The following is a 16,999-nucleotide window of genomic DNA, read 5'->3' on the forward strand; positions in this document are numbered from 1 at the left end:
GTCTTTCCTCGTAACTGCTATTTTATATCTCAGTCAAAAGTGATGGTGTTACAGTGAACTTTATGTGCTGTCACTCAAAGAGGAACAGTGTCTGATTGGAGTGTTGTGGTATTAGCGGCCGTGTGAATGTTTTAGAATTGGTAATATATGTGTTTTCCTTTTTCTCTTTTCCTGTGTTCTGTTAAATAAAAGTAGTGACAGAGTGTAACCCATGTTTGTAGGTCCATATCATTAACATAAACATTTCTCTTGTCATGTTGTTTATTCCAGAGGTTACGGCGGTTATCAACCAAATACCGGACGGAGAAGATCTACCCCACCAACGTAGGAGAGAGGGAGGAGAATGTCAAGAAGAACAGATATAAAGACATACTGCCATGTAAGTCCCACACTGCGCAGATGATGACATTTTGATTTATCATACACAGGTGTATCTAATAACAAATAATGTCTGCATTTACATTTAGATGTGCATGCTTGCTTACTTTTATGGTCTCCTTGCAAACCTAAATTTAATGGAGCCATCATTAATGATTAGCGACACCTGTGCTTTTTCTGCTGTTAAAATGGGAGAAAATCCGTTCATATAAATACTGATCTGTCTGATCTGTCAGACGGAAAGACAAGGAGAGAGACTTTAAGGTGCAGTGTTATTTTTTATGCAAATTACAGCATACTTTATGTAATAGGTTCCACATCAAACCCGGCTCTTACCGGATCGGCACATTTGAGGCACGAGCTTATTTCAAACTTCAGTTGCAGGCAAAAAATACATGCAGTTACAAGTTTATTAGGTATACCTACCCTACACTAACACTAATCAAGTCAGTCTAGTCTTAAGTCTAATTCAACAGTATTGCAAGAGATCATACATGCATGATTTAATTATTTTCAAGAGGTGCCATTAATCTTAAGGTTAATTTTGGAGGTGTATAGAGGTGTAGTTTGTGGTGCTGTTGCTTTTTATTTGTTTTATGTAGGGGTTAGGGTTATAGGCTTTTTTTTACCTGCTCCACAGAGTCTTCCTTTATAGAGTTTGGTTATGTGCCAGTTGTGTTTTCTGAGGAAATTTAAAGGAGGGTAGATGATCAGCTTCACTGTGTGCGTATTGAGTTGTGTGTTATTTGTGTGGTTATGCAGAGTTTGGAAGAGTAGGCTATATTAGCTGGTAGTGAATTAACTAGACTATTTTAACTACACATCCTGGATACAAATTAATTTTATTGATTTACAATATAAAGCCCTCAAGGTTGCTCTGCTGCATCACATTGGTTTTAATTTTCATCATTTTTTGAACAGACTGTACTTGTTTTTGAGACAGTTCTGTGTAGTTTCTATCTTTTGACGGGCTGCATAACCACACGTAAAGAAAAAAAAAACATTCCAGCTGTGTAAAAATAGTTAAGCAGTGTGATGCCCATGCAGGTGCATGTGGCTTCTGCGGTCGGTATAGCAGCACCAGGTGATTAGAATGGGCAGCAGACGTGTATTTCAGTCATAGCAGTTTTTTAATAGTTTCAGCATCAGACTTTACACTATAACTGTCAAAGCTGTAAATTTCATTGCAGGATTGTTCTATACGACTGCCTTAGTCTTAGCTACATTCATATTAGTCGCTAGAACTTGCACACTGTTATTTCATGCAAGCTTATCCGTACACTATGCTAAAGCACATTTTAAAAGCAAGGTATCTGTACCCTTTTTTACTGCTTGACTGACGGAGCATGAAACGGAACTGTTGGCGTGAACAACATCACATTACATGCAGTGATTACAAATGTTTGAAATGCCATCATGGCTGACTATATCAGTGGCTTGTTTCACTCCCATTTTCTGTTACTATTTTGTTTATCTTCTGTCATCTACCTCCCAATGTATCAAGATGATCCTACAGCAACAAACCTTTATCAAGCAATGTTATCAAGCAACCACTTTGCCCTCAGTAACTATCTGCTCACACGCCTGCTGCTGATTCACAGTGATAACCTTTCTGTGCTTCCATTAATAACTATAGCACTTTAATTCTACTAAGTTTAATATGCAATTCTAATGCAAATGCGTGACTGATATAATCTGTATGAAAGCTTTTGTCCTGCATGACAGCAGCCTTAAAGCATCACGTATGTACAGTATATCTTTAGCTTTAAAGATAAGGTACTTTGTGTGCCAGAAAAATCAATCAAAGGTGGAAAATGTTGTCAACATCATGAGAAATGTCATTTGTAAAATGTCAAAAACATGACTTTTTAATGATATTGCCTACCACTGTGTAATTGAGGTAAAAATTCCTTTTGATTATCTGATTACATAAAGGGAAATAGAGAAAAAAAATAGCATATGAAGAGGAGTCTGTTGAGTAGAGATAGACAGGGAATGACAGAATATGTGTACACAACATACCACATATAACATTTAGAGCAAATACAGATATCCAGTGTGTTGTAACAGGGCATGTAATGGTCTCTGAGCTCTCACTGCACTTAATGACCTCAAGTGAAGCTTCCCTGACCCAGCATCTGCCCTACCTTTTTTTATACCTTTATCCTCTTTTACTCTTTTGTCCATCCATCCATTCATTTATCCATTCATTCATGTATTAAGGCTTTTAGTGAATGAGCTGCTGATAAGACAAAAGAAGAACTGGTTCATCCGTAATAGATGTGTACTTACACATGCACACCCTGCTCGTAGGAATGAGGATATTGCTGTTTGTCCATTAACCTCTTTACATCCCATTTCTCTCTAGTTTGTCCTTGTTTGCTCTCTTTATCTCTCACAATATCCCATTCTGTAAAGTTGTCCGTCTTTTCATCCACTAGTTCCTCTTTTCTGTTTCTCCCATTTGTTCTTGCAATAAGCAAATAATTCAGATGTAACTTGATTAATGTTTTTTTTTTCTCCCTAGTTGATCACAGCAGGGTGAAGCTGGGGTTAAAAACGACCAATCAGGACACAGATTACGTCAATGCTAACTTCATCAAGGTAAAAACCTGCTGAAATCCTGTTCTGTTTAAACCTGGTATTTCTGCACAGTTGCAGATACAGATTAGGCTACACTTATATTATTAGTATTATACTCTGTGTAGAATTAGACTCCAGTGGTGGCTGTGTAGGGTTGTTTCTGACATGTGCGATCCAAACCAATCCAGTCCTACTCCCATAACTCCAGAGGGTTGTTAAGTCCAGAAGTCAAACATAATTGACAAATGTAAAAGATAAACATTTCCAAAATTCGCAATATGTTATTATCTAATGTAATATTATGCTTCAATCCATATTTATTGGCGTTTAGCTTTTTAAGAACAACATCAGTGTGGTCAAAACTGGCATGCACATGAATTGATGGGGCTGCCTGACAGCAGTCTAACAAGATCCATAAATAACAATTATTTATGTTAAGAAAACTGAAGAGTTGATTCAATAAAAAGTACTAACTAAATTAATTTTATAATTCTCCATTTAAATTGAGGATCTTGTTTGAGGACTTTAAATATTTTTTTATGGTGATCATATCTTAAAATTTGATGACAGACATTTAAGGCTGCATTTGAAAACCTTAATAGAAGCATGAAATGTCATTCAGTACAGCCCTGGAATCATAGTGACATCCACTGTGGAGGCCCTTTGAAGTGCCTTTATAGAATATATATTTTAAACAGCTATGTGGATTTGTGATCTTGTTTTGTCTCCTTTTTTCCTTCATGTCTCCTCTCAGGGTATGGATGGCCCAGAGGCCTATATTGCAACTCAGGGCCCACTGCCAAACACTGTCATCGACTTCTGGAGGATGAACTGGGAGTACAACGTTGCTGTGAGTATGGCTAATTGGGAAGGTGGAAAAATGGGAGAAACAGATTGATAGAGGCTGGAGAGTAAAAACGACATACTCGAGGTTCCCTGTGATTCAACACACATATACAGTCACTCACTTGTCACTCACTTGGCGTTCTCAGTTGGTGCAGAACCTGTGCTCCTGCAGCTGTTGATGTGTTTCCTCAGCGCCAGTCTTGCTAGCTTATGGCTATCAAAAGCTAATACTTTTTGGCACTTTTTACAAGCAGCTAAGCCACTGACCGCTATTCTCACAGTTTCTGAGAGCAGCAAATTTCCAACTTGTCCTTCAACAATGTATTGTCTACAATTTAATATTCTTCACCGACTTTCACCTTGATATCACCCATTTTACATATTTTTACCCTTTACTAGGGGTGTCACAATTTCAATATTAAATAGAAAATCAATCAGAATGAGTTTTCTTTGTCAGTAATTATAGTGTAACAGTAGCATAGGCATTAGTGCTAAAAAACATTTGAAACAGAGAATTTAAATGAATTGTGACCTTAAAATCAAAATTGAATCAAATCGTGTATTTGGAGGATAATGAATCATGAGTTACCTGGGCTGGCACCTGGCCCAGTACAGGACTTTAAAGGGAAGCAGCAGATGTTGCTGAAGTTGCAATTAACATCACAATCCTATAACCTACTTCTGTATCGACAAGGATGTCATGTCTCCCAGTTACACCACTGAAAATGCACAAAGTCACAATCTTTCACTCAGCGGAGATAAAAGAGACGACTTTATATCCGTCACTCTTTCTTTACTCAACCATTGCGCTTCTGAGTGAAACCCAGTGTGCCTCTGTCTTGTCGTTTCACTGCAACTGTGCGTTGTAATGCAGGGAAGTATTACTTTTGAAAACAACAGTGGCAGTAAAACCATATTTCACATTTGATGGTTAAATTTTGCAATTAATCTGCGGTTCACATTTGTGCTGAAGTGTTTGGTTGGGATCAGCATGGATCAAGTACGTTCTGTTACACCACTACTGAATGGGAACAGAAAGCTGCTGTTACTTAAGCATTTTCACGAAAGTGGGTGTAGTAATTAAAGTAATTGAAATAAATATTTAATATGGTTGTCAGGAATTAAAAGACAGATGGGGAGTGCTTATGCTTGAACCAGATGGACAGAGTATGAAGGGGAGGGAGAGAGAGGGAGTTGTGATTAGGTTTAACTATCACTCTGGAAAGCTTGAGGTTGCAGCTTTGATAATTACTCCCGTAGGATCAAAGAGAATGATACGAGGTATCGATGTAAGAGTGAAACATGATCAAAAAGGATCTGAGTCATTCTCAAGTTTTTTTGTACTCTGCAGGGTACTCCTCCTCGGAGTCTCTGGACCTCATTTTGGCAGCTACAGCGTTACATAAATAGAGCATATAGGAATGAATATGTTTGGAAATGACAGATTTAGCTGTGAGTGTAAATATTGATTGTAATCCTTCCTGTTTGTGTCTCTGCAGGTTATTGTAATGGCTTGTCGAGAGTTTGAGATGGGAAGGGTAAGGCTGTGATATTTAATTCTCCTCGTGTATGTTTGTGTGTTCGCGTCAGTGCATGCATGCGAGTGTATATATGTGTATGTCCATGTACATACACACATCTGTGTTTTATTATCTCCGCCAAGGTTACAGAATGTTCTCAGCCTGTTTGTGCCCTAAGAATGTTTTTGTTCAATGAATTCTTTCTTTGATTCCTTAGTTTGACATGTAAAACAACAAATTTAGAGGATTGTCTGGACTTGGTGGAGGCATTTGTAGTATTCTTTGTTTTTATTGCCTATGTAAGTATGCTTGCATATTTGTGTTTGTTACAAATGAACTCCCACACACTTGCAATAATACATGTATTTACAGTAATAGACCCTCATCAGACAAGCAGCTTGTGACAATGTGAAGCCATCTTAAATAGAAAGTGATTGAAACCAATCACATTCCCCACATACAAATGGAAGACATAACATTTTAACTCTTAGACACCCTACAATATCTAAATCAGAGCTAGAAAAATAATAAAGCACTACAATTACAATTGTAAATGTATCCACAAAATGCTTACATTAAATAGGTAAATGGTTAAACTGCATTCTTAAAAAATATAAATAACATTTCTTTATATAGCACATTTCATACTCAAAGTACTTTACAGAGTACAAATGCACAAACAAAATATAATATATATATATATATATAAATATAATATATAACCAGTTAAAAATGTATTAATCGATAATTAGTCAATAGTCTAGAAATGGCAGTAATTTGTCCCATTTGATATTGTGTTGTCTGGCATAACTGTTTGTTGAATAAGGAAACTTAAACTCAAGAAAAAAGTGAAAATGAGTAGTGATAGTAGCCATCAAGGCTTCAAAAAAATTCATGCAGTGTGAATGCACATACATAAATGAACATAATAAACGGGTCACATTGCTAGACGAACCTAACAATAAATGTACTTATTCATACATTAGGAACAAAAAAACACTGCGCACATCTATTTCGTGAGACATATTTGTGAAAAGACTGTAAGGTCAAAAAAGGCACCAACCAAAACCTCCAGTCAATTTGAATTACTGTAATAATTACGTGTGACTGGTAACTCATATAATATGCTTCTATAAATGTGTGTTTTGCACACATAGGTCTGAAAAGCATACTACATATTTATGTATCTAAGTCATTCTTTCTCTGTAAATGTGGTTGTTGATGTTCTACATGTCACGTTAATTGCTTATTTGAAGCCAGAAAGTGTGTGTGCACAGGAAGCTGTGGTATTTGTCTGGTATTTCGTTCTCAGCCAAAGCTAACTCCTGTTCTCTTCTTCTCTGTTTAGAAAAAGTGTGAGCGGTATTTCCCGCAGCTCGGGGAGGAGCCCATCAGTTTTGGCCCCTTCAGAATCTCCTGTGTAAGTAGACAGATCTCTAATATCACAGCTGTGTGTGTGTAAAGAGTGTGTAAGGAGATGATGGGGGGGGGTGTTGGACCCCTGCATTTCTCACATTTTGTTCTAATGACCGTTTTAGTCAAGGACTGTATAAATGTTCTCTGTTTTCTAGGAATCCGAGCAGGCCAGAACAGACTACTTCATCAGGACTTTGATGGTTGAGTATGATAATGTAAGTTCTGACTTATTTTATCTATAAAATCAGGTTTATTAAGCTTGTTTCTTTGGTCAGATCACTAATCAAATTCAGTATTGTGATGGTAATAGTGGTAAATTTCTCATATTTATCTCCCACAATGGCAAACATATGCAAAGTCACATAAAAATCACATTGATGTCTAAAGCGATAATACGATTTTAGGAAAAACCAAAACTATTTGCCTATAAAAAACAAGAACATCAACTGCCACGTTTCCACATTTGCCAAAATAAATAAATAAATAACTCCATAAATAATTTAATATGCCATTAAACACACCAACAAATTATTAAAAATACATGCGAGCATTAATTAATTTATAAAATGTTACATAAATTGATATTTACGTCTGTATTTATTTACCTCTATATTAATAACCCTTTTTTATTTAATTTTCCAATACTGTATTTATTAATTTTTTAATGAATTAGCTCATTTAAAAATGTATTTAAAAATACAGCCCATGTGTGTCCCTGCAGGAAACTCGGAGGATAACACACTTCCATTATATGAACTGGCCAGATCATGATGTCCCCTCATCGTTTGACTCCATACTGGACATGATTGGACTGATGAGAGAATACCAAGAGAATGATGATGTCCCTATATGTGTGCACTGCAGGTAGGTACAGACAGTATAGATGTACTGTACAGAACACCAACACAAATCCACCCATGTATGCAAGTACTGTAACTAAGGCAACATGTAGAAAAAGAGACGATAAGATCAAGTAATGTACAGTGTATGCATAAAATGAACCCTAGAATCAGCTGTTTTTGGCTCTCAATTTGAATGATTCATGGGATTGTTTTTTTGTGAGCAGGCAGGAAGAATGTGCAACAGGTGGCCAGCATGGGTTTGTGTGTTTTGAAATCAAGTTTCACCACAGCAGAGAAATGTTGCAGTAATAACTAAACTCTGCACAGATACACATGTCATCTGTGCCTGGCTATAGCCAGATTTTCTGTATAAAATTCAGCTTCTGTGTACTGTAGATTTGGATGACTTGTTTTATTCAGCATTATATTGTGTCATTTGACCAGCCTTGTTGATAATTGATAAGTGCATTAAGTACTTGAAACCGGGCTCAGACTTCTAGATCTCTAGAAAGGACTGAATCAGGTATCATTTGACTGGAGATGTTTTGATAATACTTGGTACTGGGTTACTTCAATTGATACCTTAAAGGTACTGAGCACTTAAACCCCACCCTACTTACCAGGATACCCCTGGATCTCTGAGTGAGGTATGTCACTATGATGACTCCCAAAATAACCCCTTTGGATTGGTCATGCCAGGAGGCGCCTCCCATATTGAGATACTGAGCAAAGTTTGAAAGAGAACTGACCATTAAAATCTCTTCCTCTAATGCTGAAGTATAGACAACCCATGTTGACATCTCCCCAAACATTTTCTCATCCAGACTTGTTTAGGCTCCAGCTTTTGTTATTTCTCACTGCAAAGCATCGCCACAGCAGGTTGTTGCACCACGTCAGTCTCCGTTTTGTTCACATCTGCTTCCCCATGAGATCACATGAGCTTGTGCTCCCTCTGGCACAATAATATCCTGTAGTGTGTGATGCACCATTATTTTTAAATCATGTAGTGTGTGCATGTTTGAGATTAGAGAAAAAAAATCTGTGAAGTCGCCCTCACCTTTCACCTCGCGTGTGATGCAACCCGATTTCAAAATCAGGTAGGATTTTAAAACTCCTGTAGTCTGAGCCCGGCTTAAGACACAGCCACAGGAACCCGGGCTCTCTCTTGCATCAGTAATTTTCCTCCGAATGTTGCCAGCATTCTGACAACAACAGGCCAAAATAGAACCTCTGTATGGTGATGTATCATTATAGTGTAATCATGATATAACCTATATCTTATTACAGCTGTAGTGATTAGATAATCTTGCTGTAGGGTGAGAATTTAAATGTTATCTGTCTCAGAGATGACTGCACCATTTCCTCCAATAAAACACTTAAAATGATGAAGCAGTTAACAAGAAAACAAACAACACTGATTCATGAGGCTAGATTCGGGTCCTCTGCTGCACACATGCCTGGGTATACACACAGTACACACTCACTGTCTCCATGTGTGTGTAATCAGGTATAATGAGCAGCCTGAGGACATTTCCTGGTTCCTCTGTAACACAGCAGGACTTAAAGCTGTGTCTCTGCGCCTGTAAAGATGCCGTGTGTAGGCTGATGTTCACTGTACTGTATGTGTGTGGAGTAGCTGTGCTTGTTAGAGTAACAGAGGCTCTCCGACAGCGTGAGATGAAGTTTTATGATTTGATGTGTCAGATGTGATGCCCCAGTCTTAGTGTCTGTGTAGCTCCTGTCTCCATCCTGTCTGGGTATGGTGTTGTTGCACACAAATGCGTGCATGATTAAGTGTTTTTCACCTCAAGAATAGAAATCCAGAGTTGATACTTGTGATGAAGATGTGTGTGTCTGAGTTTTCCGTTGAATCTAATCTGAATCTAATCTGTCTGACTGTGACTGTACAGTGCGGGCTGTGGGAGGACGGGTGCTATCTGTGCTATCGACTACACATGGAACCTCCTCAAAGCTGGGGTATGTGAACACACACTCTCCCACACATACCTAAAACATACCTGCATAAGCACACACTTTACACACTAAATTTTAAGTGAGAATTAACCCATTTGTTGTGTTTTGTGCCTTTCAAGAAAATACCAGAAGATTTTAATGTTTTTCGGTTGATCCAAGAGATGAGGACGCAACGACACTCTGCTGTTCAGACCAAGGTTTGTCTTTGGTTTTAATTTGTCTTTCGTTATAGATACAGGATGGTACTTTGCATTCCTGCTGCTTTTGAGGTCTGAAATGTGTTATTTAATACAAAGCTGTCAGTATGCAAAATATATAAAAAAATGTTTATTAGTGATTGGATTCTAATGTATATAGCTACCCAGAAGTGCTGCTGCAGCCAGATTTTCCCATGGCTTCACACAAGAGGTCAACATAATGTGATATTTGGTAGTCAGATGAATAGATTCCCAGCTGGAAGTGACTCAGCTGGTTGTTTGAGTGTTTGAGTTCTCTCAGAGGTTGCAACTCTGGTTTTGGTAATGATGTAAGTATGTGTAAGTAATACTAAACCTGTACGGACGTTCCATATACTGCATGAAAAGCAATACACATCTAGCTGCACCATGCATAACATGTAATCAAATATTTCAGTTATTTTCAGCTTTTTGGAAGGATTCTTTTAAGGTTGTTTTTTGGGCTTTCAGCCTTTATTTGCCAGGACAGCTTGAGCTAATAATAAGAAGCCCGCTTCTGAGTTTCTGAGTTGAACTTTTGACATGTGACTGTTGGACATCTGTGTTGCTGTGGTTGTCAAATGCAGGGTAGGAAATTAACGTTTTTAAACATGAACATCTACTTATAAACTTGTAAACTGTCAGTATTTTAGAAGTTATATACAAAAAGTTACCAAAGGTTTTAGTGACATCTCTTTATGTTGTTCAGAATTTTTATGAGTGACAGATATTCTGTTTGCAGAATTTCCTCCATCACACAACCTGTGTTAATTGCTACACGCCTGGCTGAAAATTAATCTTAGCCGGTTTAGCAGAGGTTGTCACATTTCCACCATTTGTGACTGGTTGAGGTTGTCCTGCTGCAATTTTGTCATGGGTGTGTGTGCTTATATGTTTGTTGTGTCATTCACTGCTGTGGACAGGTGATTCTCAGCTGGATGTAACTTAACATTTTCCAGCCTTACTTGTACTTTTAAGTAGCACACATTCAAAATAATGAGAGCGTCTTGGTTTCATAGAGCACAGTGTCCTCTCTCGTTTTGTACCTTATTTATCATGTTTCCTCCCACACGTGTGTCCTGCCTCTGAGAGGGAAAATGAGCCCTGTTAGATGAATTATAGAATTACACTGATACACACTAACACAGGTTTGAATTCAGTGTTTCAGAGCACAGTTGTGCTAGAAGCCGTAACTGTAATATCATCTCTGAAAATGTGGTGCAACACACTTACTGCTTTACCTGGAAAGTAATGAGATTAAATCAGTGTGCATTAGTGAAGGTCCTCCTGTTGTTTTCACACAGGTTGTAAATGCCTTGTAAATGGATGTTTTTGAATATAGAAAAGAGAACATTTTGCTTTTATACTGGTTGTTTTTCCCTCTCCTTCACCTCATTTCTCCTCTCTCTGTCTCTCTCTTTCTACAGGAGCAGTATGAGTTAGTTCACCGAGCCATCGCTCAGCTCTTTGAGAAACAACTGCAGCTACTGGAGAGCCCCACCAACACGCAGATACACGATGGCATGGTATGACACACAGACACACACATATATTGTGCATGCTGTCTGGTGTTAGAGAAAGACAGGATGTCGCTGAGTAACACAGTCGGAGTGGGGAAAAAAAACACAAATAATTAGTCACAGGGGAGGGAGAGGGTAGGAGGAGGAGAAGAGGGGAGAGGAGAGGGGAAGAGAGGCCTTCAGAAAACTTTGCTCTTTACACAGACAGTTACAGAGTTGGTGCCAGAAAGACAAAGATCTCTCCTCTACAGGGTCGTCTCAGAGGACTGAATATAGTCAGACCTATTTAAAAGAGCTCTGTCAGTCACCACTGCCCTCATTCTGATTTCCTCCACACTGTCCTCCATTGCCCCCAAACACGCACACCAACAAACACACAATATATGAGGTGTCCTTAATTGTCCCTGTTCCTCCTCCAATTGCACGAGAAGTAGTACCAAAAAGTTAACTTTTATTGCAAAAATAATATATTTAGAAAATCAAATAAGCACTAAAACTCGGTGGCTTACTTTAGGTTTTAAGTACAGTGCTCCCCCAGGCTAACAAATGTTGATCATTATGTTTTTTGAAATCCAATCCATAGCTCCTGCATCCTACATCATTATGTAGCAGTCTTGGGGAAACTCCTTTGAAAGTGTAGCTAATGTCATGGACATTTAATTGTTTAGTTGACCAATCGTGTGCATTCCTACGACAAGCCACTACGAACAAGTAGCTTCAGACACTGCAGCTATTTCACTTCAAGTGTTGTAACAAGCATCCGCTGTTGATTAAAGTAATAAACAAATGCATTATTATTGTTTTAGTGTTAATACTTTTGTGGATAAAATGAGGCAGAGTGAGGGAGCACCCTACTTCTTTTGGGAGTCCACTTGATTGATTCTTGCCTGAAACATAAGACGATGGTAGTTGCGCTAAATTTCAATAGATTCTGAGCTTTTAAATGTTAAAGGAAAAACAAAATAGCATGCAGTTGCATTTGGCTGTGTTACCCCTCTACTGCTACTTAGTGAAAAAAGAAATGGGTCTCTCCTGGAAAGGTTAGATGATTATAAAAATAACTGCTCTACCCAACTCCTCCTGGAAAATGTAGTTAAACTAGTTTACTCCCAAACACTGTTATGCAGATTCAGTATGTGCAGGGAGAAAGCCAGGGGGAAGACAGATCAATGAGACAGTGTGCAACAGTGATAAACCTAAAGACACAGAGGACATGGAGAGACGATGAGAGAGTGCGCTGGCAGCGATCCAGGAGTTGACTTCCTGCTTAGGAAGCTCTGATGACATCAGCCCTGTCCCATAATGCACTTTGAGTCTGAGAATAGACATCCGTTGGGAAAGGGAGACCCTGGCAAGAGGCGGTCACACGAACACACGCAACCATGTTTACATCAGAAAACACTGTGACACACTTTCGAAAGCTGAAATTCTAAAATAGCTTTCGGTGTCTCTAGTACTGTACTCTTACAAACTTTGTACTATTAGTCATATGTTAAGCGTAGGTGTGGCGTGTGTGGAGGAAGACAACAACTCCAGCACAAGTTTGTTGCTACTGATTATAACCTTGTCATTATCTTACGAAAGTTACAAGTCCAAGAGTACACTGCACTCACATATACACACACACACACACACACACACACGTATATACACAAGGTTGGTAAGCAAAACATTATCAGTGTACTGACTCAGTCCATACACACATTGACTCATGTCCAGTCAGCCATTGTTAGTGACTAAAACACCCACATAGGTGCTCTCAATGGCAGTACGAACAATAAGCCTACACATGCACACATCCCACACACGTTTTTCTGCTTGCACGCAGGCGCCATTGTTCGCAGGAAGTATTGCTACCCAAACCGATTCACACAACTCACACGTATACAGTCGAAGGAGATGTAATCAGGACCTGTGTCTTTACTTCTTCATGTACGCTGAATGTGCTCATGTTCATACAGAGCAGAAGTGGCCTGATTTGCCCCCCCGTCTTTGAGTTTACTGAAGTCGTCCTGTCATCGTCTCATTATCAGAGTTGAGAGAGAGTCAGATTAATGAGTCACGGGGGAAGTGAGGAGAGGAGGAGGAAGATGAGAGCTGAGAAGAAGAGAAAGAGTGTTAGTCGGGAGGAGGAGAGTGTTCTTTCAGAAGCAATTTTGATCCTTCAAGTGAGGCAATTTTGTAGCAACTTTCTACCTCTGATACAGAAACATGTAGAGGAGAAGAAGAGAGAAGAGCTTTAAACTTCAGCAGCAATTATAAAAACTGCTGTTGCAGTGTTAGCTGAAATTGGATTTTGGATAATGCAGTCTCACAAAACAAGCTATTTCAAAATAATTAGAGATGCGCAAGATTGGATTTTTTGCCGATATCTGATACAGATGTTTTCCAACTTACACTGGCCATTGCCAATACTGATGTATGCACATATTTTTATTATTAAGTCTCTTCTAGAATTAACATATTTTTTTCCCTCCTCTTAACTTCTTGGCCCACTGGCAGATGCAGACATAAAATACAGCGGTTTTTCAAAATATAATACAGTGATTTTCAAAATAAAATACAATGCTTTTCAACATAAAATATAACATTTTTAACATATAACACAAAATTGAAGCATCATCATACTGTCAGAAATATCTGCATTTTTATCCAATATGATATTTCCTCTTAAAGCCTTTATCTGACGATGCTGATGACGTGCTGATCATGAATGCATCCACAAAATAATGTGTATAGTGACGTTACATAGATGACATCAAGGTCAGTTCCACTGAGCATGTTTGTGCATGTTTCTCTTTTATTATACACAGAACACATAAAGCTTGCGAGGTTAGCAGTAGATGGAAAAACAAAATCCTGTTTAGAATGTTGTTAGACTGAAAATACCAGTAGACTCATTGTTGTTCAGATGTGTTTGTTTAAGCTGTCAAAAATATGTTGTTTTCATGGCTAAGCAGGAGCAAGCTCAAAAGTACCTCTAAACAACAAGTAAACACAAAGCATTTTCCTGACCTGAGCAATAGTGTAATCAGGAGCTGAAGTCTGTGTTGAAATTTTAATAATTTAGGTGGCCATTGGGTGCCCACTGCAGAGTAGCAAGACATCAGGCTACTTTTAGGTAATTAAAAAGCCATTTTACCCGTGAGAACCTGTCAAACTCAATTTCATTTATTGTGCAATAAATATTGTTTTGTTTCATTACCTCAGTTAGTGCTGAACAGTAGAGCCTGACTGAATCAGGTAACAATGCATGCATGGTCTGTACATAAACATATAACATAAACATTCCTCTTCGGTACGACTTTATTGTAAGACTACCCTTATGAATGATTCATAAATGGTTTATAATTACATTGTAAAGACTATAAATCATTAATAAGCTGTTACATCACATTGGATAAAAAGGGCAACAGTGACCTGTTTTGTTTTTTTTCTTTTTCGAAATGTGAGCCCACATTTTTCTGTACTGTTGAGCCTCAGATCTCATTGCTTACTTAGCTTTGTTGTCTTCTCCATCATACACTAAGGCTTTGACCATATTGTTTACCTTGACATTTTCGGCATATTATTGTCAGTGTTCCTCATTATCACAGGTGTTATGACATCATTCATTAATAATTATGATGAATGAGTGGTCATATATTTTACACTTTACAATAAGGCTCTGTTTGTCGTTAATAAATATCAGTAACTCGTTAATAAGTTTAATTAGCAGTAAGTAGTAACTGGATCTTGCCAAATAGTGAGCCCACATCGATGTGTGAAAACTGTTATAACTTGGTCTTTATTTATTTATTTATCATGATTTGTATAATGATATCTGGTGTACAACCTAATTAATAATCTGCATGTTAAACATTTCTAAATCATTTACAACGGTAGTCTTATTGTAAAGTGCTACCTTTTCTTTTTGAATCCCTTAAATTTGGTTATTAAATAATTATGACTAAGATATGTACTGAGTGAGACATTTTAAAGTTGAAACATAAGCCTGTCAGTGCTCTCTGGAGGACAAATTATGTAATGAAGAAACTGTTTGAATTTAAAAATGACCATAGACATATGTTTGGTATTTCTATACTTAAATTTTTTTCCTTAGTGGCTGAGCTGAGCAGTGTAGCCGTTCTGGCTCTTTGTGTATGAAAACCTGAGCTACACATTAAACTCAAAAGTGTGTGTGTATATTTTTGTTTGTGCGTGCAGGATGAAAGCAGTCCAGATAAAGCAGGCCACCCGTCAGACGATGAGAGATGGGACACGCCACCTCCAAAACCTCCCCGCATACGCAGGTAAGACATAATTTATGTTTGGACAGTTTGACCTTTTGTAGAGTTTTTAGCTTTGCAGCGTAAATACTCAATTGTGCTCATCTGTTCTTTTCCGCTTTCTTAAAGTTCACAAAACGTTTGACAAATGGATGTAGCAGGGGAATAAAATAACTCATCCTCCACTCGGATGAATGAACAAGCTCACACAGAAGTGAGCAGTAGGTGTGAAGTGGCCCGTCACTGAGCGCAGTGGGTGTTGTGTTTGGTAGGAGGAACTCAAAAAGCACAACAGTTTGTATGAAGCGCACAATGAAAACATATTAAACTGACCAAACAGAGGCAGCGGGCGTCGTTTTCACCTCAAACGAACTGCGGCTTTTCTGACACTTATGTTCCCTTGTCAGCCCACAGATGCACCCGGCCTCCACTTCACTGAAGTTAACTTCTGTTTGGCTGTTAACAAACTGTTGTGGCCTGAGGAGGAGCTGCATTTATAGATCATTTTGCAACACTTAACCAATACTCTGCAACACTACACAATCTTGCATGCGCCACAACCCGAGGGCTAGCTGAAGTAGAACTGCTATATCTTTTATCTCCCTCTTCTTTGAGAACAAATATGCGCTTTTTTACACTTCCAGGGTTTCAAACAATCTTGTATCTGTCAAATGCATAAATACACATAGATGGCCCCTCTCTCTTTTCCTCTACAACTGCAAAGCTTCATTCGCTTATCTTCCTTCTCCTCTCAGATTTTAGTTTTTTGCTGCCCAGCAGGGGTTGTGCTCCATTTTCCCTCAGCCAGTTTATCTTCAGTCCCTCTTCTTATGATTTATCCACACAAGGCTGGAGGTGCAACTTTTAAAACAAGCCAACAAGACAGAGGCTGCCTTGCTACTGTTGCTGTAATGTCACAGAGGACGTCTTGTTGCCAGGAGACTGTTTCACTTAATTACCTGTTGCTAGAAGCATTGTCTAAAAATGTCCAGTTTGACAGCATTTTGTGCGCCTGCGTGTGAATCATTTGCTCCGTTCTTATCCTAGTGATTTAATTTAGACATTTTCATTCTTTACTCTTTATTTTAAAGGGATAGATCAGATTATTTGAGAGGGTTGTAAGAGGTACAGTAGATGCTGGTTGACATGCCCCCAGTTTGGAGAAGCAGACAGGAGTACCAGCATGGGCTCTAAGAAATGAACTCCTGTGGACAGGGTCAGCCACAAAAGGTATTTTAGCCACTTTAAAAAAGATCCTTGCAAAAACATCAGTATCACTTTAAGTGTGCATATTGTATGTATATGTATGTATATTGAAAATATTTTCACAGACGGTCATTTCTGGTGGGAAACCAACCAAACTCCATAGGCAAAACAGTCATTTTACCTCACAAAACACAGCAATTCCTGCTCTGCCGCTGCCTCAATCTGTTAGTT

General features: G+C 38.4%; 1 protein-coding gene across 3 annotated transcripts in view; it reads left to right on the top strand.

Annotated features, from left to right (window-relative positions):
• ptpn12 (protein tyrosine phosphatase non-receptor type 12) overlaps positions 1 to 16,999 on the top strand; it is a 57,378-nt gene that overhangs the window by 22,263 nt on the left and 18,116 nt on the right. For all 3 annotated transcript variants that reach the window (XM_084710582.1, XM_084710583.1, XM_084710584.1), the window contains exons 2-12: positions 271 to 379; positions 2,906 to 2,982; positions 3,716 to 3,811; positions 5,307 to 5,345; positions 6,676 to 6,747; positions 6,899 to 6,958; positions 7,465 to 7,607; positions 9,496 to 9,562; positions 9,679 to 9,756; positions 11,202 to 11,300; positions 15,501 to 15,586. In XM_084710582.1, the coding sequence (XP_084566708.1) occupies positions 271 to 379; positions 2,906 to 2,982; positions 3,716 to 3,811; positions 5,307 to 5,345; positions 6,676 to 6,747; positions 6,899 to 6,958; positions 7,465 to 7,607; positions 9,496 to 9,562; positions 9,679 to 9,756; positions 11,202 to 11,300; positions 15,501 to 15,586 (926 nt within the window). The remainder of the gene's footprint in view (positions 1 to 270; positions 380 to 2,905; positions 2,983 to 3,715; positions 3,812 to 5,306; positions 5,346 to 6,675; positions 6,748 to 6,898; positions 6,959 to 7,464; positions 7,608 to 9,495; positions 9,563 to 9,678; positions 9,757 to 11,201; positions 11,301 to 15,500; positions 15,587 to 16,999) is intronic.

Source organism: Lutjanus erythropterus, chromosome 22 (genome assembly GCF_056507025.1).
Source record: "Lutjanus erythropterus isolate fLutEry1 chromosome 22, fLutEry1.hap2, whole genome shotgun sequence".
NCBI classification, from domain to species: Eukaryota; Metazoa; Chordata; class Actinopteri; order Lutjaniformes; family Lutjanidae; genus Lutjanus; species Lutjanus erythropterus.